The following is a 25,327-nucleotide window of genomic DNA, read 5'->3' on the forward strand; positions in this document are numbered from 1 at the left end:
TTGAAGTTCATCAGACTCTGTCGGCTTACGTGGAGGAAGACCCGTCTTAATCTTCTGCGTGCCTCACAGCGGTACCAACAACAAGCCAACAAATGTCGCCGTGCCGGGCCTATCCTGCACCCCGGCCAGAGCGTCTGGCTCTCCACAAAAAACTTACCGCTAAAGGTGGAATCTCGCAAGCTGTCCCAGAAATACATCGGTCCCTTTAAGATTGCCAGGAGAGTGAACCCCGTTACATATCGCCTGCACTTACCCAGATCCCTTAAGATTAATCCCACGTTTCACATTTCCTTATTAAAACCTGTTGTTTTTTCTCCCCTTGTCCCGGCAGGCAGACCTCCCCCTCCGCCCCGTGTCATCGGAGGCCAGCCGGCTTATACGGTCCATCGGATACTGGATTCCCACCGGGTGCAGCGGTCCTGGCAGTATCTGGCGGACTGGGAAGGCTACGGTTCCGAGGAGCGCTCCTGGGTTCCTGCCAAAGACATAATGGGCCCTGACCTCATTCGACAGTTCAGGGCCCTCCACCCCGAGAAAGCTGTTAGGAACGTCAGGAGCCGTTCCTAGGGGGCGATTCTGTCAGGATTTGGCCAGGATTGTTCCGGTTTTGGCCACTAGATGCCCCCATTGTGCTTTTTTGACCCTTTTGCTTTCCCTTGTTTCCAGTTATTATTTGCACCTGTGCCTCGTTTCCCTTGAATGTATTTAAACCCTTAGTTTTCCTCAGTTCTTTGCTCTGTGTTTGAATGTTAGCACCCAGCCCCAGCGATGCTGTGAACATTTGTTACTCCAGTTGGACTCTCTTGTGGTACTCTATTTTTATTCTCGTTTATTTATTTTTGATTATCTTTTGAGGCTTTTTTCCTGCTGTACCTACCTTGTGGATTTTCCTTTTCACTTGGAATTACTTTTGACGTTGGGGATTTATATTTTTGCATGAAGTACTTTCCTTTTTACTTTATTATAACATCGTCTCAAGTACTGCTGTGTCTGCCTCATCTTCTGGGTTCTGCCGACTATTAGTGGCTCAGTTTGCTAAGTGACTGTTTCTCACACCGGAGACCCGAGTTCGTAACTGGGTCCTGACGTGTGAAAATGTTTGACTGGTACTGTATATCTTAAGTGGTCCCATTTTCATGAATTTGATGGTAAGCTTGACTCCCATTCAAAAACAATACGGGACTTGCACCAGGAAGTAGGCGGGACTTTCATAGGGTATTGGAAGGCTTGGTGAAGCTGTTACCATGCTTCACCTATCCAGTCCCTTCAGATATGCAAATGTTTTCAGTCTGACTATAAATCATATTATTGACAGATGTTATGTTGATTGTCTCTGAATGAAAATATTCAGGAAAGTATCGATCTGCATGTTACCCACGTATCAATTGTTCACCACTCTGTCTTTCGATATCTTCAATGCAAGTAGGTTTTTGTCTCATCCTGAGATATCATGTTCACTTGCCAACACCCAATCAGGAAATTAAACCTTGAGTTCAGAGGCATTTTTATAGCACTTACCACTGTAGAGAACAACTGTTTTCCTGGAGCTGAGCCCTACTCCTGTGATGCATTGTTCTAAAATTTTATTCATCGGCAGAGTGGGTAGGGCAATGACTCACTATGCTATGTCTGGTTTTGGTATGGTGCACATAGTAAGCATAACTCTGTAATTTCATAGTATATGGCCTTATGTCCCACCTGGGACAAAGTGGAATCTGTAAGTATAGTAAATCACAGTATACAGTATGATGATGATGATGTAGTGGAGGGGTTGATGGGTAGAGGTAAGATGCCTGCCATGTACCAACTGTATGGACACACAAACCCCCAAAGTTGAAATAACAAAAATACAAAGACTTTTCATTAAATTAAAGATAATTAATAAACTTTTTGAGAGATCACAATAAAGTTCAAGCCTTTAAAAATAAGAACACCTCAGTCCCCCTTCATTACACAGGTCAGTTGGATACAGTAGGAGATGGCAAATACTGATGAATGGAATCTCTTGATTCCATTCATTTTTCCAGAGCTCTCTGTGTGTGTGTGTGTGTGTGTGTGTGTGTGTGTGTGTGTGTGTGTGTGTGTGTGTGTGTGTGTGTGTGTGTGTGTGTGTGTGTGTGTGTGTGTGTGTGTGTGTGTGTGTGTGTGTGTGTGTGTGTGTGTGTGTGTGTGTGTGTGTGTGTGTGTGTGTGTGTGTGTGAATGCATTAATTTGTTGATGAGTGTAAGTGTATGTTTTGCAACTATTGCAGGCCTCTGTTTCTTTTCTCTTTGTAAACCTGGTTCAGCCTGTTAAGGAGGAGTGGTGTGTACTTCTCTTATTCATGACCTATCACTCTCTTCGCAAGTTTCGGTTGTCACCAGCCCTACAAATGTGTATGACATGTCCCTCTCCCTGTGAAAGGGTTCAGGGTGGGGGTTGGGGTGGCACTGAGGAGCAGGTCTAGGTGTAGCCTAACCTGTTCTCCAGCTCGGGTGGTGGTCAGAGAAGGCATTTAACTGACAGATCCTCTTAAATTGACAGAACAGCTGAGGTACAGAGGAGACAACATTGCCTGGGCTTTTGGAGGACTCTAAGACGTTGACAAGGTGAGTCCTTCCCATCCTATGCCCTAATCCGAGCCCAGCGAAACTGCAGCATACAAAGATGAGCTTTATAAGCCTTCTGTTGCCATAAGAATGTGATATTTAACATTGTCGTTCGTGCTGATGGTACAACAGCACGAACAGTTGTTCATCATGCTGTGTTGAAACTAGTAATGGATTTATAGTTTCTGCAATTTTATGAAATTCTTCTAGTTTTATATTTTAAATGTTTTGCTAAACAGATTAAATGGTCCCTCATGAAATTGTCTTGACTTCAATGTACATGAGCAGGTGAAGGTAGCAAATCATTTGATTCGTGTGCCCCTACGACTTGATTTGTGTGGTATCGACATTTGTGGGTGGATGTAGGGTCATACTCCAGTAATGTATTTTGCCACATGGGTTATTGTTGTTGGCTGATTGTTAATGAACTTGGCGTCACCCTGAAAGATTGTTTGTCAAAATACCTTGCCCAGAACTGTAGATTGATCAATGATTGGTGAAGTGGATTTTGCTAGTGTGGTACTATTCATCAAACATATAGGGCTGGTTTTCCAGATGCACATTAAGCCTAGTCCTGGAATAGAATTCTCCATTGAGATTCTCCAGTTGAGCACGCTTTTTAGTCCAAGCTTAATCTATGTCATGGAAACATGTGTATTGTGTCTTTTATAGTACCCATGTTACTTTATATCTCTGAGATGTTGCTGTTGCATTACGTTCTTCATAGTGGTGAGATAAGAATGAAGCCACCATAACACGATGAAAAGGTATACAGCATTTCAATCATTGTCTCATAGAACTCATTTTACATATTTAATTACATTTACATTTAAGTCATTTAGCAGACGCTCTTTAATGTGTTGCATACCAAGCCAAGCCATTCATGCTGTATTTTTGCTGGTCTATAAAGCCACAATTATATACCCACAACTATTGACTTGCTTCAACTGTCTTATATCTTCTTTTACTTCTAATATTTATCCTAAATTGAAAAATAACTTTTTTCCTTTTCATGAAACAGTTAACAGAGACCAGTTAAAGTTGTAACCAAACTTATGTGGCTTCATGTTTTACATTTTCACAGAATGCATTTGTGGTGGTGTAATAATGTATTGTTTTGAAGCCAATATCATGACACTCATAATTCCACTTACACCATTTCTTCTTTCTGACATGCTGCCCACCCAAATCCTCATTATCACAATGCAGGTGAATGTATTGACATTCATTGAGAGTAGTGTGTGTGGCAGTGTGTGGCTGTGGTAGTAGGTATGGCATGTAAGCTAGCATGTGTCTCAACCAACTGGTTTGCAATACATTCCCCTGAGCGTCCTGGCACGGGGCCATGCCTTGGATTCCTGAGGCGTGAGGCTGTAGGTGGGTGTCGCTGTCACTCTGTCAGTCTGGCAGCAATAAATTAAAGGCAGAGAGCTTTGACAAGCTTTAGCGTGGATATGAAGTATTATTGTCATTATAAACATTAAGAACACCTTCCTAATATTGTGGTTACACCCCCCTTGCCCTCAGAACAGCTTCAATTTGTCAGGGCATGGACTTTACAAGGTGTCGAAAGCGTTCCACAGGGATGCTGGCCCATCTTCACCCCAATGCTTCTTACAGTTGGTTCAAGTTGTCTGGAAGTCCTTTGGGTGATGTACCATTCTTGATACACACAGTAAACTGTTGAGCATGAAAAACCCAGCAGCGCTGCAGTTCTTCACACAAGCTGGTGCGCCTGGCACCTACTACCATACCCCGTTCAACGGCACTTACATGTTTGTCTTGCACACATACATAATCCATGTCTCAATTGTCTCAAGGCTTAGAAGTCTTTCTTTAGCCGGTCTCCTCCCCTTCATCTACACAGACTGAAGCGGATTTAACAAGTGACATCAATAAGGGATCATAGCTTTCACCTGGCCAGTCTGTCATGGTAAGAGCAGGTGTTCATAAAATTTTGTATACGTAGTGTATAGTATAGTCCGGCTATTCCCAAACTAAGGTATACGTACAATGCCGTTGGGGGTACTGCCCCCTTACCCGTGAAAGCACCGAACAACAGACAGGGACGTTGGACAATCGAAGAGGCGCAAATATGATGAGAACGACATTAATTTGGGGTTCGCTTATATTGGGAGTAGTGCCTTTCCTCAGCCATAGTGTGCTATATGTGCAAAAGTACAATCTCACAACTCGATGAAACCTTCACTCTTGTGCAGACATTTAGAAACTAATCATGACAATTTGAAAAATAAGACATGGGAGTTTTTTGAGCGAGAATTAAGACAACTTTCAAGTAGTAAGACATGTATAAAAGCAACAGATACCATTAATAAGAAGGGGCTAGAAGCGTCTTATATGGTGAGCTACCGAGTGGCTAGGACAGGCAAGCCTCATACTATTGTGGAGGACTTAATTCTTCCTGCTGCCACGGATATGGCTTGGACAATGCTGGGGGAAAAGGCCAAAAAAACGATGTCTTCATCAAACACGGTTTCACGATGCATCAGTGACATGGCAGGATATGTTTTAAAACAATTACTGCTTTGCATACAAGCCAGTGAATTCTATGCGTTACAGCTGGATGAGTCAACAAACGTGGGGGCCCTGGCAAAGCTTCTGGTGTATGTCCGTTACGTTTATGGGGGGTCAATTAAGGAAGACATCCTCTTCTGCACACCACTGGAAACCAGGACAAGAGGAGAGGATATTTTTAAAGTACTGGATAGCTTTGTGACATCAAATTTTTCATTATTCTGTCACAAAATGATAGGAGAAAATTGTCCTTGAAGATGTTTCAATGTCCATTTTAATGTAGTGCAAGATAAAACCCTGTAAGATTGTTTTATATCTGCTTCTTAAACCACATTATTAACTGCATCTCACTACTTTTGTTTTTACAGGTTATAGTGAACATTTTTCTTGATATGCTGCTGTAAATATACTTCAGAAATCATGGTGAGTGAAATACTTTATTTATACAGTTTCCTGACATTTGATAACCTTTCATGCTTCCCATTAAAGAAGCAATCTGCGATTGGTACATCCATTATTTAAAACTTTTAAATGAATTATACCCATTGATTCATGAAAAATCTAACTTAAAAAAGCTTCATTAGCTTAGTTCCACTGTCATACCCCATCGGAACCCAAAATATATACACGTATTTTGCTACATTGTTAGTAAACAATTGATTTATAAACCAACACTAGCTTCCAACCATGTTAAAACTATACTTTTTATATCATGGTTGCTCAGTCCTTGCATCCATTGCTCTGTCAATGAATTTGAGAGTGGTTTCATTTCTCTAGCCTCACCCCTCAACTTTTTTTTACAAAAACAGTGTTTGAAATGCAGATTTTCCCTTTAAAAGAACAGAAGCATTGAGGAAGTATGTTCTCCTAAAAACAAGCTATCTATCCTGTTGGAAATCAGATCCTAAAACCATGCAAATATTTTGATTTACCAGAGTCTTTGAATACTGCTCACATACTAATGTAACTGTTACAAACAGTTGATGCTTAAACTTCATGATAGTGACTACAATTGATTTGATTTAATTGTATTTCACTGTTGACATCTTAGAATGGGGAAAGTCAGCAAAGATGTTATTCCGAAAGCTTGGTCCTGGAGGATTCAGACAGAGGAGGAGTTGTCATCACTGGAATCACAGACCCTAGAGTCACTAATAAGAGTGGCTTGAAAGAAGGTAAAGTGTCACAGATCAGTTAATTTCTACAACAACAAAAAACATTCTTAATTATAAAATGTAAAGGATATGTACGTTTTGTTATTGGTTGTACATACAGTGAGGCAAAAAAGTATTTAGTCGGCCACCAATTGTGCAAGTTCTCCCACTTAAAAATATGAGAGAGGCCTGTAATTTTCCTCATAGGTACACTTCAACTATGACAGACAAAATGAGAAAAAAATCCAGAAAATCACATTGTAGGATTTTTAATGTATTTATTTGCAAATTATGGTGGAAAATAAGTATTTGGTCACCCACAAACAAGCAAGATTTCTGGCTCTCACAGACCTGTAACTTCTTCTTTAAGAGGCTCCTCTGTCCTCCACTCGTTACCTGAACTTGTTATCAGTATAAAAGACACCTGTCCACAACCTCAAACAGTCACACTCCAAATTCCACTATGGCCAAGACCAAAGAGCTGTCAAAGGACACCAGAAACAGAATTGTAGACTTGCACCAGGCTGGGAAGACTGCATCTGCATTAGGGAGGCAGCTTGGTTTGAAGAAATCAACTGTGGGAGAAATTATTAGGAAATGGAAGACATACAAGACCACTGATAATCTCCCTCGATCTGGGGCTCCACACAAGATCTCACCCCATGGGGTCAAAATGATCACAAGTGAATGGTGAGCAAAAATCCCAGAACCACACGGGGGGACCTAGTGAATGACCTGCGGAGAGCTGGGACCAAAGTAACAAAGCCTACCATCAGTAACACACTACGCCGCCAGGGACTCAAATCCTGCAGTGCCAGACGTGTCCCCCTGCTTAATCCAGTACATGTCCAGGCCCGTCTGAAGTTTGCTAGGGAGCATTTGGATGATCCAGAAGAATATTGGGAGAATGTCATATGGTCAGATGAAACCAAAAGAAAAAATTTTGGTCAACACTGAACTCGTCGTGTTTGGAGGACAAAGAATGCTGAGTTGCATCCAAAGAACACCATACCTACTGTGAAGCACAGGGTGGAAACATCATGCTTTGGGGCTGTTTTTCTGCAAAGGGACCAGGACGACTGATCCGTGTAAAGGAAAGAATGAATGGGGCCATGTATCGTGAGATTTTGAGTGAAAACCTCCTTCCATCAGCAAGGGCATTGAAGATGAAACCTGGCTGGATCTTTCAGCATGACAATGATCCCAAACACACCGCCCGGGCAACGAAGGAGTGGCTTCGTAAGAAGCATTTCAAGGTCCTGGAGTGGCCTAGCCAGTCTCCAGATCTCAACCCCATAGAAAATCTTTGGAGGGAGTTGAAAGTCCGTGTTGCCCAGCAACAGCCCCAAAGCATCACTGCTCTTGAGGAGATCTGCATGGAGGAATGGGCCAAAATACCAGAAACAGTGTGTGAAAACCTTGTGAAGACTTACAGAAAACGTTTGACCTCTGTCATTGCCAACAAAGGGTACATAACAAAGTATTGAGATAAACTTTTGTTATTGACCAAATACTTATTTTCCACCATAATTTGCAAATGAATTCATTTTAAAATCCTACAATGTATTTTTTTTTAATTTCTCTCATTTTTTAAGTGGGAGAACTTGCACAATTGGTGGCTGACTAAATACTTTTTTGTGCCCCACTGTATAAGAAAACCCTTTTAAACCCTCCATTTCTTCTACTGTTTTAGGCGATGAGATTGTCGCTGCCACCATACATCTTAACCACCTTAATAAAGATGACCTGATGAAAATACTTAAGATCATGGAGCCTTACGAAGACAACATGAGTTTTGTGACAAAGCCGGATCTGAATGCCAGCGTCAGTCTCAGCTCACTGGACAGTGGTCTCAAAAGTCCCGGGGATGTACGTTTCCGAATCAAATTTACTTCATGATTTATGTCAGCAGTCATTACACTATGCTCAAGGTTCTTTTTAATTTCTGAACAATTATATTAATAATGTATTATGGATCAATACCTTAGTATTTGTCCATTGACTACCACTTAATTGCTATTTGATTGTCTACAGATGCTCAAAGATACCTACAGCAGAATGCAGCGAGCAGTTGAGGCACCATCTATTGAGGTTAATGGCCTCAATGGACAATTAAATGCAGAAGGCTGGTTGAAGAATGAAATCAATGGTCCCACTTTGAATGGGGTATTGCCCAATATGACATTGGACACAGCTGGACCTGATGGAGGTGCAAAGTTCCCCACCATTGGAATGTCTGGGCCAGTAATGAAAGGAGCAGATCAGGAGGGCACCCTCACACACCCTAAAGTCAGTCTATCAACACCAGAGTTCAGCACGCCAGATGCTTCACTTGACTTGGAGAAACCTGAGGTTAAGACAAGTGGATTGATGTACAAGCCTCCAAAATTCAAAATGCCTCACTTCAAACTACCACAAGTAAAAGCCAACATGCCAAAGGGAGATGTGAATGTATCAGCAGATTTAGAAGGCCCTGGTTTGAGTGGAGAGCTAGAGACACGAGATCTGAACCTCTCATCCCCTGATGTGGAAATCAAACGCCCAGATTTGAATGGGCCAAATGCGGTCTTGAAAGCTCCAGCTGTTGACATAGAGGCTCCTTCTGGCAAATTCAAATGGCTTACTCTCACAAAGCCCAAGTTTGGATTATCTGGACCAATAATGAAGGGACATGAAGTGGACATAGATGCTGACCTGTCTGCACCTGACATGAATCTCTCCACTCTAAACATTGATGGAGAGATAAGCGCATCAGATGTAGACTTGAGTATACCAAAAGCTGAGGTAGATCTGCAAGCTCCAGATATCGACATTGAGGCTCTCTCAAGTAAATTTAAATGGCCTCATTTAAATAAACACAAATTTGGTCTTCATGGGCCCAAAGTCAACTCCCCTGGTGTGGATGTTAAAGCAGATCTGGAGAAACCAACAGTTGATCTTTCTGTCCCAAAGATTGAGGCTGAAATGAGCAACCCAGATTTAGAACTGAATTTACCCAAATCAGACCTCAGCAGCCCTGAGGTAGATGTAAAAGCCCATGTTGTTGATATTCATCCTCCCACTGGGAAACTTAAGTTCCCAACACTCAAAAAGCCCAATTTCAGGCTCTCGGGACCAAATATAAAAGCTCCAGACATTGATGTTGATGCAGATCTGAAGGCACCTGACCTCAGTCTCTCTGTCCCTGAAGTTGAGGCAGGGCTTAACATGCCTGATTTGCACACCAATTTGCCAAATGCAGATATCAAAGGCCCTGAAGTAGACCTGAACGCATCGGAAGTGGACATTGAGCCCGTTTCAGGGAAATTAAAATGGTTTACTCTAAAAAAAACAAAGTTTGGTCTCTCTGGACCCAAGGTTAAGGGTCTCGAAGAATTGAATCTCGCCCCTCCAAACGTTGATGGAGAAATAAATGCACCAGATGTAGATCTTATTTTACCCAAATCTGACCTGGAAGGCCCAGAGGTAGATGTTGACACTGATGCCCATTCTGGAAAATTCAAGTGGTTCAACCTAAAGAAGCCCACAGCTGATTTGAAAGGTCCAGATGTAGATCTTCAAGCACCAGAGGTCGACATTAAGACACCCTCTGGAAAGCAAAGATTTCCAATTTTAAAAATGCCCACAATTAACTGGACTGGACATAAGGTGAAGGGACCAAAGCTTGATGGTGATCTGAAGAGAGCAGAATTGGACCTATCAGCTCCCAAGTTTGATGTGAATTTACCAGGAGCAGATCTCCAAGGCCTTGATCTTAACCTCTCCACACCATCAACTACAGCAGACATTGCTGTTCCAGATGTAGATCTTCAGGCACCAGAAGTTAACATTGAGACACCCACTGGAAAGAAACGATTTCCAACTTTAAAAATGCCCAAAATTAACTGGTCTGGACATAAGGTGAAGGGACCAAACCTTGATATTGATGCTGATCTAAAGAAAGCAGATTTGAACCTCTCAGCTCCAGAGGTTGATGTGAATTTACCAGAAGCAGATCTCCAAGGCTCTGATCTCAACCTCTCAGCACCAGCAATTGAAGGAAACATCACTGTTCCAGATGTCAATGTCAGTTTGCCTGAAGCTAACCTCGAAGGACCAGATGTAGATTTAGACCTTGATGCTCCCTCTGGAAAATTCAAGTTGCCAAAACTAAAATGGACAAAAATAAGAAAAGTAAAAGGACCAGAACTTGATGTTGATCTTAAGACCCCAGAATTAGCTGTTGATGTTAATTCACTTGAAGCAGATCTGAAAGGACCTTGTCTCAACTTGAAAACAACAGATCTCAACCTTTCAGCACCAGCAATTGACGGAGACATTGCTGCTCCAGATTTCAATATCAGTTTGCCTGAAGTTGACCCAAATGCTCCCTCTGGAACATTCAAGTTGCCAAAATACAAACTCCCCAAATGCAGTGTAACAGGGCGAAGAGTTAAAGGACCAAACCTTGATGCTGAGCTAAAGGCCCCAAAATTGGATGTCTCTGTTCCTGATGTGGATGTCAGTTTGCCAACTGCTGACCTCCAAGCCCCTGTAGTTGAGCTGAAAACACCCGACCTGGACCTTTCTGCTCCAAAGATTGAGGGAACCATCGCTGCTCCAGATTTGAGTGTCAGTTTGCCTGAAGCTGACATCAAAGGTCCAGAGGTAGATCTCGACACCCCAGAAGTTGACCTTGATGCTCCCTCTGGAACATTCAAGTTGCCAAAATTCAAACTCCCCAAATCCAGTTTAACAGGACCAAGAGTTAAAGGACCAAACCTTGATGCTGAGCTAAAGGCCCCAAAATTAGATGTCTCTGTTCCTGATGTGGATGTCAGTTTGCAGACAGCTGACCTCCAAACCCCTGTAGTAGAGCTGAAAACACCAGACCTTTCTGCCCCCAAAATCAAGGGATCTATGGCTGCTCCAGATTTGAGGACCAATTTGCCTGAAGCTGGCATCAAAGGTCCAGAGGTAGATCTCGACACCCCAGAAGTTGACCTTGATGCTCCCTCTGGAACATTCAAGTTGCCCAAATTGAAACTCCCCAAATCCAGTTTAACAGGACCAAGGGTTAAAGGACCAAACCTTGATGCTGAGCTAAAGGCCCCAAAATTGGATGTCTCTGTTCCTGATGTGGATGTCAATTTACCGACAGCTGACCTCCAAGCCACTGTAGTAGAGCTGAAAACACCAGATCTCAACCGTTCTGCCCCCAAACTTGATGGTGAAGTGAATGTACCAGAGATTAGAATGGATGTACCCAAAACTGATCTCAAAGGACCTGGACTAGTTCTAAAAGCTCCAGATGTAGACATTGATGCCCCTTCAGGCAAATTCAAATTGCCCCATTTTAAACTCCCCAAATTTGGCCTTTCAGGTTCTGAACTTGAGGGACAAAACCTTGACGTTGAGACACCTGACATTAAAGTTTCAGTTCCCAGAGTTGAGAGTCAACTTGAAGCCCCAAAGGTAGATATAGCTCTACCTCAAGCATACCTCAAGCTATCAGATCCTAATGTTAAAAGTGATATCAGTGCTCCAGATGTAAATCTAAGTTTACCAAAAACTGACCTCTCGGGCTCTGAGGTAGAGTTGAATGGTCCTGATCTAAATCTCTCTACCCCAGGATTTAAAGTAAGTGTCCCAGACATTAAAGGCCCCGAGGCCAAGTTTAAAGCTAAAGAGGTTGACATTGAGGCTCCCTCTGAAAAACTGCCACATTTTAAGATGCCAAAGTCTGGTCTCTCGGGGCCTAGAATAAAGGGCACAGAATTTAATGCTAGTGCAAATGTAAATACACCTGATGTGGAAGTTTCAGTCCCCAAAAAGGAGGGAGAGATTAGTACCCCTGAACTGAGTCTCTCTGCTCCTGGCATTGAGGCCAGTGCTGACATGCCAGATTTGGATGTAAATGTACCAGAAGCTGACCTCAAAGTAGATGTTGAGGAAGAGGGAGACACTCACAAAAGTAGATTCAAATGGCCATTCAAGTGGTCAAGCTTGAACTTATCTGGCTCAAAAGGTAAAGATTCTGACATGGACGATGAGGAAGAATCAAAGCGTGATCAGGTGGAGGTGCCAATGTTTACATTTCACAGACTGCCACAGAACAACAAGATTGAGAGTGCATTCCAAGATGCTGCCAAGGCCCTTGGTGAGCCGATGGACACGCCAAAGCTTGAAGGAGGCCTTGAAACAGCTAGCGAAGAGGTCAGTTTGCCTAAAGTGAATGAAGGACAGAAGGTGACATCACCTTCAGGACTTATTAACATCATGGAGCGGTTGAATAGATTTAAAGCAAAAACACCCACAGCTAATGTCTCTCTACCAGAAGTGAAAGGTGAGCTCCATACCCCTAGCCTTGATGTCAGCTCTACCTCAGACATAGATAGTTCCACTAAGCTTAAAAGAGGGACTTTCAAAGTTACAAAACCTGAATCTGGGATAGGCCTGGAATACCCTGTAGTGGACTCAGAGGGAAACGATAGCATGTCAATAAGCCTCTCCAATATGCTTGGTCTGAATATCAAAGAGCCCGATACAGATTATTGATAGTTTCCAGTCATGTGAACCGTACACTTGGGATAAACCAACATGATTGTAACTACTTTGTAAATACATCAATTTGTTCATGAGTTGACTCCATTTTAAGGATGTGTTTTGTCTCTATGTACAAACAAAACAGAAACATGTAATTATTTGTTTGTCGATTCTCTGATAACTTAGTTAATCCATATGCTACTACATCTATATTCAAACAGTTGACAGCAAAATGAAGGAAAATATGCTCATTGGCTCTATGTGTACTCAAACGTATTTAAATTATGGTAATGTTTCCCAAATGCTGTTCACTTGGAAGTTTACTTATTATTATTATTTTTTTACAAATGCCTCAGTATTGTATCTTTCACAATTCAGACATGTTTCACCCATAAAGGAGACAATCTTTATGGAAGCTGTAATCTTCACATTTTAAGCTAAAACAATTGTTGAACAGTGAAATGTAATTCTACTATTAATTTGTTATTTCCTACTCCAATAAACTCCAATGTCTATATGACTCAATAATTTATTGATGATTGACTATAAATTATACTGTAATTGACTACAGCAATATGTAACAGAATTATATTACATGGCAGGTTTGAATTCCTGTTTGATTGGATATTCATCACTGAAATTAAAACAAATAAACATTAACTAAGTTGATATAATCATCACACACACAGAAAGCTCAAACTTTCATGGAAGACTTCCTATAGTAAACCTTTTTTTTGTCACTTGTATTTTCAATGCTTCCGTACCTGTAGATTTCCAGTCATTGCGCTAACACTAGTTAGCATTGGTTCGCGAAACTACCGCTAATGTCCTTCATACTGCACGCAGAGACATACAAATGGTATCCAAGAGTTCAACTGATGCAAGAATCTCACAGTATCCCTTAAATAGTATTTTAATTGACATGATTAAAGTAAATGATGATATGAGGATATAATTATTTTTTTTACGTGTTATTGAGGGAAAGTTAATAAGATTAGCAAGAATATGCAAAACATCTAGCTTTTATTTGCTTCAAGTGGGGTTGGGGAGAGGAATTGGAACCACAGTCAATATAAAGCATAAGGGCAAATTCCTAATTAGAATTCAAACTGTAGTGAAATTGAAAAACACAATCTCAGCTTCATCAAACTATCCCAAAATAATCAAGACTCAATAACTATGAATACGAACAATACATTTGGAGATTATTCCTATTTTTATGAGACTATAATGACCTAAACGCAACACTGTCATCTTTGCCATATGATATATACTACATTGATTCTTATCATGGTCACTGTTCTAAAAAAAATTACAATTGATGAACAATTCACCCTTTTAATCTCGTTCTCTTTTTCCCACCTCACCTTCTTTATGTGCTATGTTGGTTAACACAGCTCTACTTTTTATGCTCTAGCCGCCTCATTATTTTTGTGGGTACACCAACACTTGAACATACAACAATTCAGAGAATGAGGAACCTTTTGAAAAAGAAAAGAATGTGCCGGTTGAGATAATCAGAACTACAGTATTGGTAACAAGTACAAAACGACAATCAGTCCCATTAAGTCCTCAACTCCACAGGAGTCATAGCATGTGATCCAGTTGTCTTTTGCACACCAAATCATCTAAAATCCGGGAACCACTGGTTGTTTAATAAATAGGCTTCTGACAACAAATGGTCCAAGTCCCTGTTGTCATTGCTAATTCAATAAAGTGGATAGCGATTAATGAGGGCATATGTGATTAATGAGCATTTTGCCAGCGTGAGGGCCAGTCGTTCTCCATCCAGCGTTGCAGAAGCCGCAGCACATCAATGCGCTGGTAGACCCGGCAAAGTTCGGTGAGCTCAGTGACGGTCTTGTGGTTGTTGCGCAGCAGGAACTCTTGTGTGGGGCTGTGGCACATTGAGCCCTGGGTCCGGTGCTCCAGCAGAGTCAGCTCATCATAGCTCATACCCCAACGGCTCGCAAAGTTCTTCCAGTTCTTGACAGTGCAATGATTTGGATCCAGTTTAAGACGCAGTAAGTCAAGCAAGTCATTGTCATCCATTAGGTCACTGATCTTTGGAGGTGGAGCTGAGCAGCAGCACTTCTCACATTGGTTGTTCAAGAACTGCAGCTCCTTGGGGAAGTCTAAGGGGTAGGGATTGGGGCAAGGGAGAATGGAATTACCAACAGCCTTGGAAATATACAGTGCACATGAAAATGATTAGTCTACTATTTTGGTACATGTGCTGTATGCAAATGTAATGCATCTGTCTTGAAAGATGTGTTGCTATAATCTATCTACAACATGTGCTTGGAAATGTTGTTCAGGGGTATAGTATATATCATGATAAAATGAAAATTACCTGGTGAGATGGAGCCTGTGCAGATGCACTCTACACCATCTTCCACTGGCTGTACGAGGTTGGATAAAACAAAACATTACATTCAGTTCTAATTATAGAGAGGAATTAACTACGATATGATTCAGAATATCTTACAGCAGTGGTTCCCAAACATTTTATAGTCCTGTACCCCTTCAAACATTCAACCTCCAGCTGCATACCCCCTCTAGCACCAGAGTCTGCGCACTCTCAAATGTTTCTTTTGTTGCCATCATACAACTAATAATAATCAATATTTTAGCTCTTTATTTAACACTTGCTCCTACCTGGCACGCAGGCGTCCCATCTAGAGCTCTGGAAATGCAAATGCGCTACGCTAAATGCTAATAGTATTAGTTAAAACTCAAACGTTCATTAAAATACACATGCAGGGTATTGAATTAAAGCTACACTCGTTGTGAATCCAGGCAACAAGTCAGATTTTTAAAATGCTTTTCGGGGAAAGCATGAGAAGCTATTATCTGATAGCATGTAACACCACAAAAGACCCGCAGGGGACGTAAACAAAATAATTAGCATATTCGGCGCTACACAAACCGCACAATAAAATATAAAACATTCATTACCTTTGACCATCTTCTTTGTTGGCACTCCTAGATGTCCCATAATCACTATTGGGTCTTTTTTCGATTAAATCGGTCCATATATAGCCTAGATATCGTTCTATGTAGACTGTATGATAAACGAAAAAAAAGAGCGTTTCATAACGTAACGTAATTTTTTTAAATTCAAAAAGTCGACGATAAACTTTCACGAAACACTTCGAAATACTTTTGTAATGCAACTTTAGATATTAGTACACGTTAATAAGCGATAAAATTCATCAGGAGGCGATGTAACTTCTATAGTGTCGTCTGGAAAAAAACATGGCCGAGAGAGCTCGGCCATGTTCGAAAAAGTAGAGGGTCGACTTAACAGGTTAACGATCTTACATATGAAACCTTATTTGTTCATCAACAATTGTGAAGAACTCACCACAGGTTAATGAGAAGGGTGTGCTTGAAAGGATACACATAACTCTGCAATGTTTGGTTGTATTGGAGAGAGTCTCAGTCTTAAATCATTTTCCACACACACATGCTAGTGAGGGCCGAGAATCCACTCTCACATAGCTCAGTCAGGGGCTTCGCTATGTCACATTTGACATTGTCCGTAAGCTTGAGATCATTTGCACACAAAATATCATACAATGATGGAAAGACTTGTGTTGTCCTTGTTAATGCAGACAGAGAAGAGTTCCAACTTCTTTATCATAGCCACAATTTTGTCCCGCACATTGAATAGTTGCGGAGAGTCCCTATAATCCTAGATTCAGATCACAGGCGAGAAAAAATATCACCCAGATAGGCCAGTCGTGTGACAAAATGGTCAGTAAAGAAAACTAAGCTTGTCTCTCAATTTTAAAAAATGTGTCAATAATTTGCCCCTTGATAAGCTGCATACTTCTGTATGTTGTAAAAGCGTTACATGGTTGCTGCCCATATCATTGCATAGTGCAGAAAATTCACAAGAGTTCAGGGGCCTTGCTTTAACAAAGTTAACCATTTTCACTGTAGTGTCCAAAACGTCTTTCAAGCTGTCAGGCATTCCCTTGGCAGCAAGAGCCTCTCGGTGGATGCTGCGGTGTACCCATGTCACGTCGGGAGCAACTGCTTGCACGTGCGTTACCACTCCACTATGTCTCCCTGTCATGGGTTTTGCACCATCAGTACAGATACCAACATGAGCAGCAGCTACATTTGGCTACATACGGACCATTAGTGTAATTCCCGCGAGAGAGTAACGGTGAATGTGATTGGATGTTAATTATTTGACTAGGCTACCTGTTTTTGACATTGTGTTGTTATTTCGCTGAACACTAGATGGTTTAATGAAATGTTTGGCAGTGAAACGAGGTTGCTCAGGCGAGAAAAAAAACTCACCCAAATGTATTGTTGGAAAATATACACGGACTGTTTGAAAATGTGAATAAATAAATAAATAAATAAATATGATATTTATTATATATATATAAAACATGTGAATCACATTTTTATTTGGAATACCTGCCTTACAGTATTCTAAATGATAGTATTAAAATAACACAACCTTTTTAAACCAACTCATAAACCTTTTCCTATACGGAAACAAGCGATCATTCTCACTCATTAAAACGGTCTTGTGGTTTTGACACCAACCACTAGTTCCAGTTACAAAGGCTCAAACATTACAGACCAGGTCATGACATTTTCAGATGCTGGCTTAGCGGTTGGAGTCATCTTTAGTAATCTACAGTTTACAGGAGCATCCTGTCAAGGCTCATCACCACATTTTCACATTAATATGAAACTAACACAAAGAAACTACACTATCTCAGTGTAAGTGAGCCCATCACCCACCTGTCTTATTCTGTCTGAGAGAGGTGTAAGGTAGCCAGGTGGCATGGACCTCAGCTGCAGTGTCACTGTATCTGGAAAGGACAGATCGAAGGTATAGATGAATATTGTACTTTCTCATCAGAGGCCCTAGAAAGGCACATCAGTTGTGTGAACAGATGTATTGAGCTTAGAGCACCTACCTTGAGGTTCTGTGACTTGGACTGGATAGTTGGACTTCAAGGACTAAGAGACACAAACACACATGTTCAGCTTTGCTACAAAATGACACTGATCGATTCTGATCTTTATAGTGATAGAAATATTTGAAGACAGAGAGATAGCAATTAAAACACAAACTGTGGAGAAAAATTATACTCTGTGTTGGATAGCAAAAAGTGGCTTGTTGCAACTTGCTTCTATATTAGTCCCTGGGCGTAAGAAATCCCAGCATAATGTACTCAACGATGGTTAAATTACTTTACATAGCTATTTTCTGAAAACATGTCTTTTCTCAGTCTACTCAGACTGAAGAGTTAGCACTCAATTTGTTCTATTCTTTTGAAATTAGAAAACGTTCAATTAAATTCAGATTGTACATTTCTTAACACTAGTTTGTTTCTGATGATAGACGGCCATACCATTTCTGCCATGAAGCTACTAGTATCTGTGTCCTCCACTGGTTCAGAGATGATTCTATCTGTCAAGACAAAACAGGGATATTACATGAAGAGAACAATGGAAAGGAACATATTGCAGATGTTATATATAATGATGGCTGATGGAAATGATGGAATGCAGTTTTTCAACAAAGCAAATATCAGAATGAAGAGGATAGATTAAATCTGAAATTATTGATTGTCCTGGTTCTTGATATAGTGGACATGGACACACATGGATGAGTTGCAGATGTACAAAGCCCTCAATTTTGGCTTTAAAACATACACCTAAGTCTAACTGACAAAATATTGGAAACACCAACATAAAGTGTCTTAATAGGGTGTTGGGCACGACGAGCCAGAACAGCTTCAATGCACCGTGGCATAGATTCTACAAGTGTCTGGAACTTTATTGGAGGGATGCAACACCATTCTTCCACTAGTAATTCCCTCATTTGGTGTTTTGTTGATGGTGGTGGAAAACGCTGTATCAGGCGCCGCTCCAGAATCTCTCATCAGTGTTCAATTGGGTTAAGAACTGGTGACTGAGACGGCCATGGTTTACATTGTTTTCATGCTCATTAAACCATTCAGTGACCACTTGTGCCCTGTGGATGGGGGCATAGTCATGGTAGCCAAAATAATGGCCTACTCAGTATTTTTATACATAACCCTAAGCATGATTGGATGTTAATTGCTTAATTAACTCAGGAACAACACATGTGTGGAAGCACCTGCTTTCAATTTACTTTGTATTCCTCAGTTGCTCATCTTTACATTACTTTGGCACTTACCTGTACCTCTACAAGGTCATGCAGGCTTCCATCAGTCTGCATCATTGTAAGGCTATTGTATGAGACCTGAGGGCTCCAAATAAAGAGCTGCTCTGACTTTTCTGGCCTTTCTTAGGTTACATTCCATGAAGCTGACACTCACTTCGGCTTAGATGGGAACATTGGGTTTGTAAACACATTCAAGTGAACTAAAGACCATTTCCTATAGCTACATTAAGTTAGTGACACAGTTGAAACTGTGCCAGGCAAAGATCTCAAATGAAAACACGTGGGTGGACTCACTTCCTCGAACCAGAGACAACATTTTCAGGGTTCTCTCACATTGGTGACGTGAGCAAACATATACACACAAACTGATGCACCGTAATCAATTTTACCACAGCAAATGTTATTATAATGGAGCTGTAAGGTCACTCGCACCAGGGGCCTGTCAGTCTTTCATTGATTGAACATATCACCAACAAGAAGGGAGATTTTGTCAAGACATCAAATAACTACTAAAACACCCTCACGAGATTTGATTGAAAAAAATTATTTTCACATATTCTAGTCATAGATCACGGTCCAGAAACTGTGATAATTTCTGTGCAGGCTACAAACAACTTAATTGGCACACACTGGTTCAATTAATGTTGAATGAAATTACATTGAATCAACGTGGAATAGACGTTGAATTGACATCTGTGCCACGTGGGAAAAAGAGTACATTTTGCAGTGTTTTCTGCATATTGTCATCTTGCAGTATTTTCTCAACTGTTTCCTACATGATTATGATGACAGTGAGACAAGAGAGGACCTGCCAGTTACCTCTCCATATGCCAAGCTCTCAGTAAGATCAATAACAGCAGAAAAGTTAGTGATGTTTTATGCAGTGTCACTGTAATAACCATGTAATTGCTGTTGCATACATAGAAATAGAGTCTCATTCTAGGCCTGCGGTTGCACAGAGTTATGTACAGATCCTTTGGTAATGCATACTCACTCTACCTTGCTCCTTATTAGTACATGCAATGCTGAGACACATCAGCCCCACATCCCCTACTCATCAACTATAAGCAGAAACCCAGCTCATCTCAGTATTGTTTCTGCTGCACAGGGAATGCAGAGACATGTACCTACTCGCTCAGGAAAAAGTTCAAGAGATGAAATATAAGCCACATCATAATAACGTTAGATCCCTCGAGGCCATGATTCCACAGAGATGAACCTAGATTTTCTCCTTTTTGACCACCCATGCCTTTGCTGCTAAGATAAGTCAAGTTTTTAAACATTTAATCAGATCGTGTAACGGTGCATTTGCTCAGCAGTGACAAAGGCACACAAATGGCTTGAGATGAATGGCGTGCTGACGTGCTAATACCTAACTCAATCCATGCAGTTTCTATCTCTAACACAAAGATGGACAAATGCCTTGTTGCCTCATCTATGCACGGTGGATTATTGAGGGTTGTGTGTGTGTGTGTCTGTGCTGGAAAACTCAAGTTCCACCATGCTCAGCACGAAAAATAAGTTCTGTGATTTGTTGAGTGAGATGAGGCGTACTTTGCTGACCTAAAGCCTTCGGCTGCTGTAAAGGCGTCGGCTACAGTAGAGGCCTTGGCTGCTATACTAAAATTGACAACGCAATAGTAAGAAATAATAGAGATCTGGTTCTTCAAGACATGCTGATGAGGACAACGTTTCAGTATTAAAAAAGCAGACATTTTTATGAAAGAACCAGAGCATTGTGCAGCAGTGGGGTATTATTGTTCTGCTCATTCAAGTGAAAAGGCATCCTCAAGACCCAACAAATATCTGTTCAAACAGACCACAGAGTAAATTTCATTCATTTGCATGAGCTCAAGGGGACAGCTCACATTTTCACACACCAAAACAACCATTTACATTTGCAAACATTATTGATTAACCATTTAAAATCATTATAGATTCACAGTGAAAACCAAACATATAAAATCTGTGGTTATATTTTTTACAACATTGACATTTAAAAAACACAGTAGCATAGCTTTCCATTTAGGTTTGATTCATCAGGGTGTCCAATGTCTCAAATTTGAGGTAACAGTTTTATGCTATGTTTAATCACGTTAGTAGAGTTTGCCATAGCCTAGGCCTAACCTACTCACTTTTATCACTGACAGAATTTTATATTTTCCAACTCCCACACATCTTTTCATCCACTGAGAGCAGTGGAGGATACTCAGATTAGGAAGGGGAGGACTATATTCCTCAGTGAATTTCATAAAAATTCAAATAGTGAAACATTTAAAAAAGTTAGCCTTTTTAGATAAAACTATACTAAATATATTCATGTCACCAAATAATTGATTAAAACACTGTTTTGCAATGAAGGTCTAAAGTAGCCTCAACAGCAGCTAGCTTCCGTCCTCCTCTGGGTACACTGACTTCAATACAAAACCTAGGAGGTTCATGGTTCTTACCCCCTTCCATAGAATTACTCAGTAATTATGACAACTTCCGGAGGACGTCCTCCAACCTATCAGAGATCTTGCAACATGAACTGACATGTCCACCCAATCAAAATATCAGAGAATGAATCAAGTACTGAAAGCATAAGCTACAGCTAGCACTGCAGTGCATAACATGTGGTGAGTAGTTGACTCAAAGAGAGAGAAGGACAATTGTTGAACAGTTTTGAACAAATTCATTTCTTCCAAAATTAAGGAGAAGCGAGAGAAAGAGCTACGTAGCTATATTTGGTTGTATTTTGTCTTACTTTCACTTAGCTAGAGAATGCAGTGAACTGTATTTGACTGTTATTAGGGGCATATTCATTCCACCGAATCTGTTCAAAAATATTTCTTAAACAGAACGAAACTGGGATAAAAATACCTGAATTTGTCCAATAGAAATTCACATTTGCAACTGTTGGACTAATGATTACTCCCTAGATCAGCTAGTTGCAGGCAAGAGTGTGCAAGGCCGTATTGAATGTGTCACTGTCTGTCACCTTGATTACTCAAAATTCTCTGTTGTAAACTTTCATTCCTAGGCTACGTAGCAGCAACCTTGTGATGGGTACAGAGAAATGTAAAGTGTCATGTAGAAGCCTAAACCTATCAATTTTACATTGAGCTGGGTGACAGGGTCTATAGACAATCACACACTACAAAGGGAAAACCACCCACGTCTTGCTTCCGGACATTAGCTTCAAGATGTCCACCATTGTTCCTGTACCCAAGAAAGCAAAGGTAACTGAACTAAATGACTATTGCCCTTTAGCACTCATTTCTGTCATCATGGAGTGCTTTGAGAGGCTAGTTAAGGATATATATATATATATCCCCTCTACCTTACCTGACACCTTAGACCCATTTCAATTTGCTTACCGCCCCAATAGATCCACAGACGATGCAATTGCCATTGCAATGCACACTGCCCTATCCCATCTGGACAAGAGGAATACCTATGTAAGAATGCTGTGACGATAGCTCGGGAACCTGGGTCTGAACCCCGCCCTGTGCAACTGGCACCTGGACTTCCTGACGGGCCACCCCCAGGTGGTGAAGGTAGGAAACAACCCCTCCACTTTGCTGATCCTCAACACACGGGCCCCACAAGTGTGCGTGGTCAGCCCCCTCCTGTACTCCTTGTTCACCTATGACTGCATGGCCATGCACGCCTCCAACTCAATCATCAAGTTTGCAGACAACACAACAGATTACCAACAACGATGAGACAGCCAACAGGGAGGAGATGAGGGCCCTGGGAGAGTGGCGTAAGGAAAATAACCTCTCACTCAACGTCAACAAAACAAAGGAGCTGATTGTGGATTTCAGGAAAAAAGCAGAGGGAGCATGCCCCTATCTATATCGACAGGGCCACAGTGGAGAAGGTGGAAAGCTTAAGGCCAAAATGATCATCAAGGAAATCAACCACCCGAGTCACGGGCCTGTTTACCCTGCTAACATCCAGAAGGCGAGGTCAGTATAGGTGCATCAAAGCAGGGACTGAGAGACTGAAAAACAGCTTCTATCTCAAGGCCATTAGACTGTTAAATAGCCATCACAAGCCAGCTTCCACCTTAGAGGCTGCTGCCCTTTACACATGGACTTGGAATCACTGGCCACTTTAATAATGGAACACTTGTCACTTTAATAAATGTTTAAATAATGTTTACATACTGCTTTAATCATCTCATATGCATATACTGTATTCTATTCTACTATATTTTAGTCAATGCCATTCCAACATTGCTCAATCTAATATTTATATATTTTTTTAACTCCAGTATTTTACTTTTAGATTTGTTTGTATTGTTAGATACTACTGCACTGATGGGGCTAGGAACACAAGCATTGTGCTACACCCACAATAACATCTGCTAAATACGTGCATGTGACAAATAAAATGTGATTTGATTTGAATGGAATATGAATGACAGCCAGCCAGCCAATACGCTGTAATAGAAATAAGGCCATGCTCATAAAAAAAATGTATCATCCTCCCTCATCTTAAACTGCACCAACCGCCACTGACTGAGAATAAGGTGCAAGTCCCTTACAGTCATTGATACAGGAAGGGGTTTTTTATGTTTGGGGAAATGCCAGTTGTGAGAAGAGAACATTGAAATGGAACCAATAAAATGCAAGTTCTCTGTTATGTCAATACATTCTTAAAACTAAGATGTGGAAATATGTATTAATAAAAAAGTTCTTATAGCCTACATTTTTAAAAAAGAAATCAAAAGGACATTCCAAATTTACAGTTAGACTGTCCGTTTGTAAATTAGTAGGTTGTTCAAAAAGCACACAACCCACTGGGGAGAGACGTCATTCAACGTATATTTTTAACCCACATTTCCCCGTTAGGCGGTCATTGTAAATATGAATTTGTCCTTAACTGACTTGCCTAATAAAGTAATGTGTTGGGTGAAAAACTACGTATATGTCTTTATACAAATTAAATCAGTTTTCCACGTTGAATTGTTTGTTGTTGAAATGACGTGAACACAACGTTGATTCAAACAGTTTTCGCCCAGTGGGAAGATGTAGATTCAAACATGCGTTAAGGATAACATTCATCCACAACCAGTAAGAAGCCTATAGATAACATACAAGAGGACCATAAACGACATATCTAGATAGTTTAAACATTTTAAATAAAAGTGCAGACTTACCGAATGGCTCCTTAAACGCCTTCAAGCTATTCATCTTGACACAAATTGACGTACACATAAGAGAAAAGTCCGTTGCGCCTAATAGTAAAATGACAACGTCTAATAACAAAATTGATGCGGAGTGGCGATACCACTTCGGCGACTGAGTACCCGAGACTGAGCTGAGGGGGTGGGAGGTTAAAGATAATGTAATGATGATGATGCTCAATAGTAGAAAAAGTTCAGACTTCAATCATATATGCCTCTTCTCTGATCAGAAGTGTCTCATATCGAGCAACTTCCCGTACACAATGGAAGACATGTCATGGAGACCGAAAGACCTGTCTGGAGATTAACCATTTACGTTCCGCCATTACTACATGACCCAATAACTTTCCTTAGCCAAGGCGATGCTATTGAATACTATATAGCCAAGGAATTATATACAGTCGTGACCAAAGTTGAGAATGACACAAATATAAATTTTCACAAAGTTTGCTGCTTCAGTGTCTTTAGAATTTTTGTCAGATGTTACGATGAAATAATGAAGTACAATTACAAACATTTCATTAGTGTCAAAGGCTTTTATTGACAATTACATGAAGTTGATGCAAAGAGTCAATATTTGCAGTGTTGACCCTTCTTTTTCAAGAGCTCTGCAATCCGCCCCTGCATGCTGTCAATTAACATCTGGGCCAAATCCTGACTGATGGCAGCCCATTCTTGCATAATCAATGCTTGGGATTTGTCAGAATTTGTGGGTTTTTGTTTGTCCACCCACCTCTTGAGGATTGACCACAAATTGTCAATGGGATTAAGGTCTGAGGAGTTTCCTGGCCATGGACCCAAAATATCGATGTTTTGTTCCCAAAGCCACTTAGTTATTACTTTTGCCTTATGGCAAGGTGCTCCATCATGCTGGAAAAGACATTGTTCATCACCAAACTGTTCCTGGATGTTTGGGAGAAGTTGCTCTCGGAGGATGTGTTGGTACCATTTTTAATAGGAATTTCTTTCCTTAATGCGTTTGAGCCAATCAGTTGTATTGTAACAAGGTATTTATTTTTTATGTTTTTATTTTATTTCACCTTTACAACTGCGACCTGGCCAAGATACAGCAAAGCAGTGCGACAAAAACAACAACACAGAGTTACACATGGGATAAACAAATGTACAGTCAATAACACAATAGAAAAATCTATATACAGTG

At 40.8% G+C, this 25,327-nt stretch overlaps 2 protein-coding genes across 2 annotated transcripts; one reads left to right on the plus strand and one right to left on the minus strand.

The window, feature by feature from the left end:
- The first annotated feature begins 2,447 nt into the window (after window positions 1-2,447).
- On the plus strand, window positions 2,448-13,322 carry LOC124041297 (neuroblast differentiation-associated protein AHNAK-like). The gene is made up of 5 exons (XM_046358739.1): window positions 2,448-2,588; window positions 5,492-5,546; window positions 6,175-6,298; window positions 7,971-8,146; window positions 8,312-13,322. The coding sequence occupies exons 2-5, from the start codon at window positions 5,544-5,546 to the stop codon at window positions 12,812-12,814; spliced, it is 4,806 nt and encodes a 1,601-aa protein (XP_046214695.1). The 5' UTR covers window positions 2,448-2,588; window positions 5,492-5,543; the 3' UTR covers window positions 12,815-13,322.
- Window positions 13,323-13,699: 377 nt separating this feature from the next.
- Window positions 13,700-24,488, minus strand: edaradd (EDAR-associated death domain). Its single transcript, XM_046358740.1, has 6 exons — window positions 24,139-24,488; window positions 18,190-18,248; window positions 17,752-17,794; window positions 17,573-17,643; window positions 15,156-15,204; window positions 13,700-14,937 (listed from the first exon to the last, which is right to left on the minus strand). The coding sequence occupies exons 1-6, from the start codon at window positions 24,194-24,196 to the stop codon at window positions 14,549-14,551; spliced, it is 669 nt and encodes a 222-aa protein (XP_046214696.1). The 5' UTR covers window positions 24,197-24,488; the 3' UTR covers window positions 13,700-14,548.
- Between the last annotated feature and the right edge of the window lie 839 nt (window positions 24,489-25,327).

Source organism: Oncorhynchus gorbuscha, linkage group LG08 (assembly GCF_021184085.1).
Source record: "Oncorhynchus gorbuscha isolate QuinsamMale2020 ecotype Even-year linkage group LG08, OgorEven_v1.0, whole genome shotgun sequence".
Classification (NCBI taxonomy): domain Eukaryota; kingdom Metazoa; phylum Chordata; class Actinopteri; order Salmoniformes; family Salmonidae; genus Oncorhynchus; species Oncorhynchus gorbuscha.

Bases quoted from the DNA above. Each gene is read 5' to 3' on its own strand.
- LOC124041297 (XM_046358739.1), top strand. The intron at 6,299-7,970 runs GTAAAGTGTCAC...CTACTGTTTTAG, and splicing joins TAAGAGTGGCTTGAAAGAAG to GCGATGAGATTGTCGCTGCC. The intron at 8,147-8,311 runs GTACGTTTCCGA...GATTGTCTACAG, and splicing joins GTCTCAAAAGTCCCGGGGAT to ATGCTCAAAGATACCTACAG.
- edaradd (XM_046358740.1), bottom strand. From the start codon at position 24,196: ATGTGTACGTCAATTTGTGTCAAGATGAATAGCTTGAAGGCGTTTAAG. The intron at 17,795-18,189 runs GTATGGCCGTCT...TGTGTCTCTTAG, and splicing joins GTAGCTTCATGGCAGAAATG to TCCTTGAAGTCCAACTATCC. The intron at 14,938-15,155 runs GTAATTTTCATT...CCTACCCCTTAG, and splicing joins CACAGGCTCCATCTCACCAG to ACTTCCCCAAGGAGCTGCAG.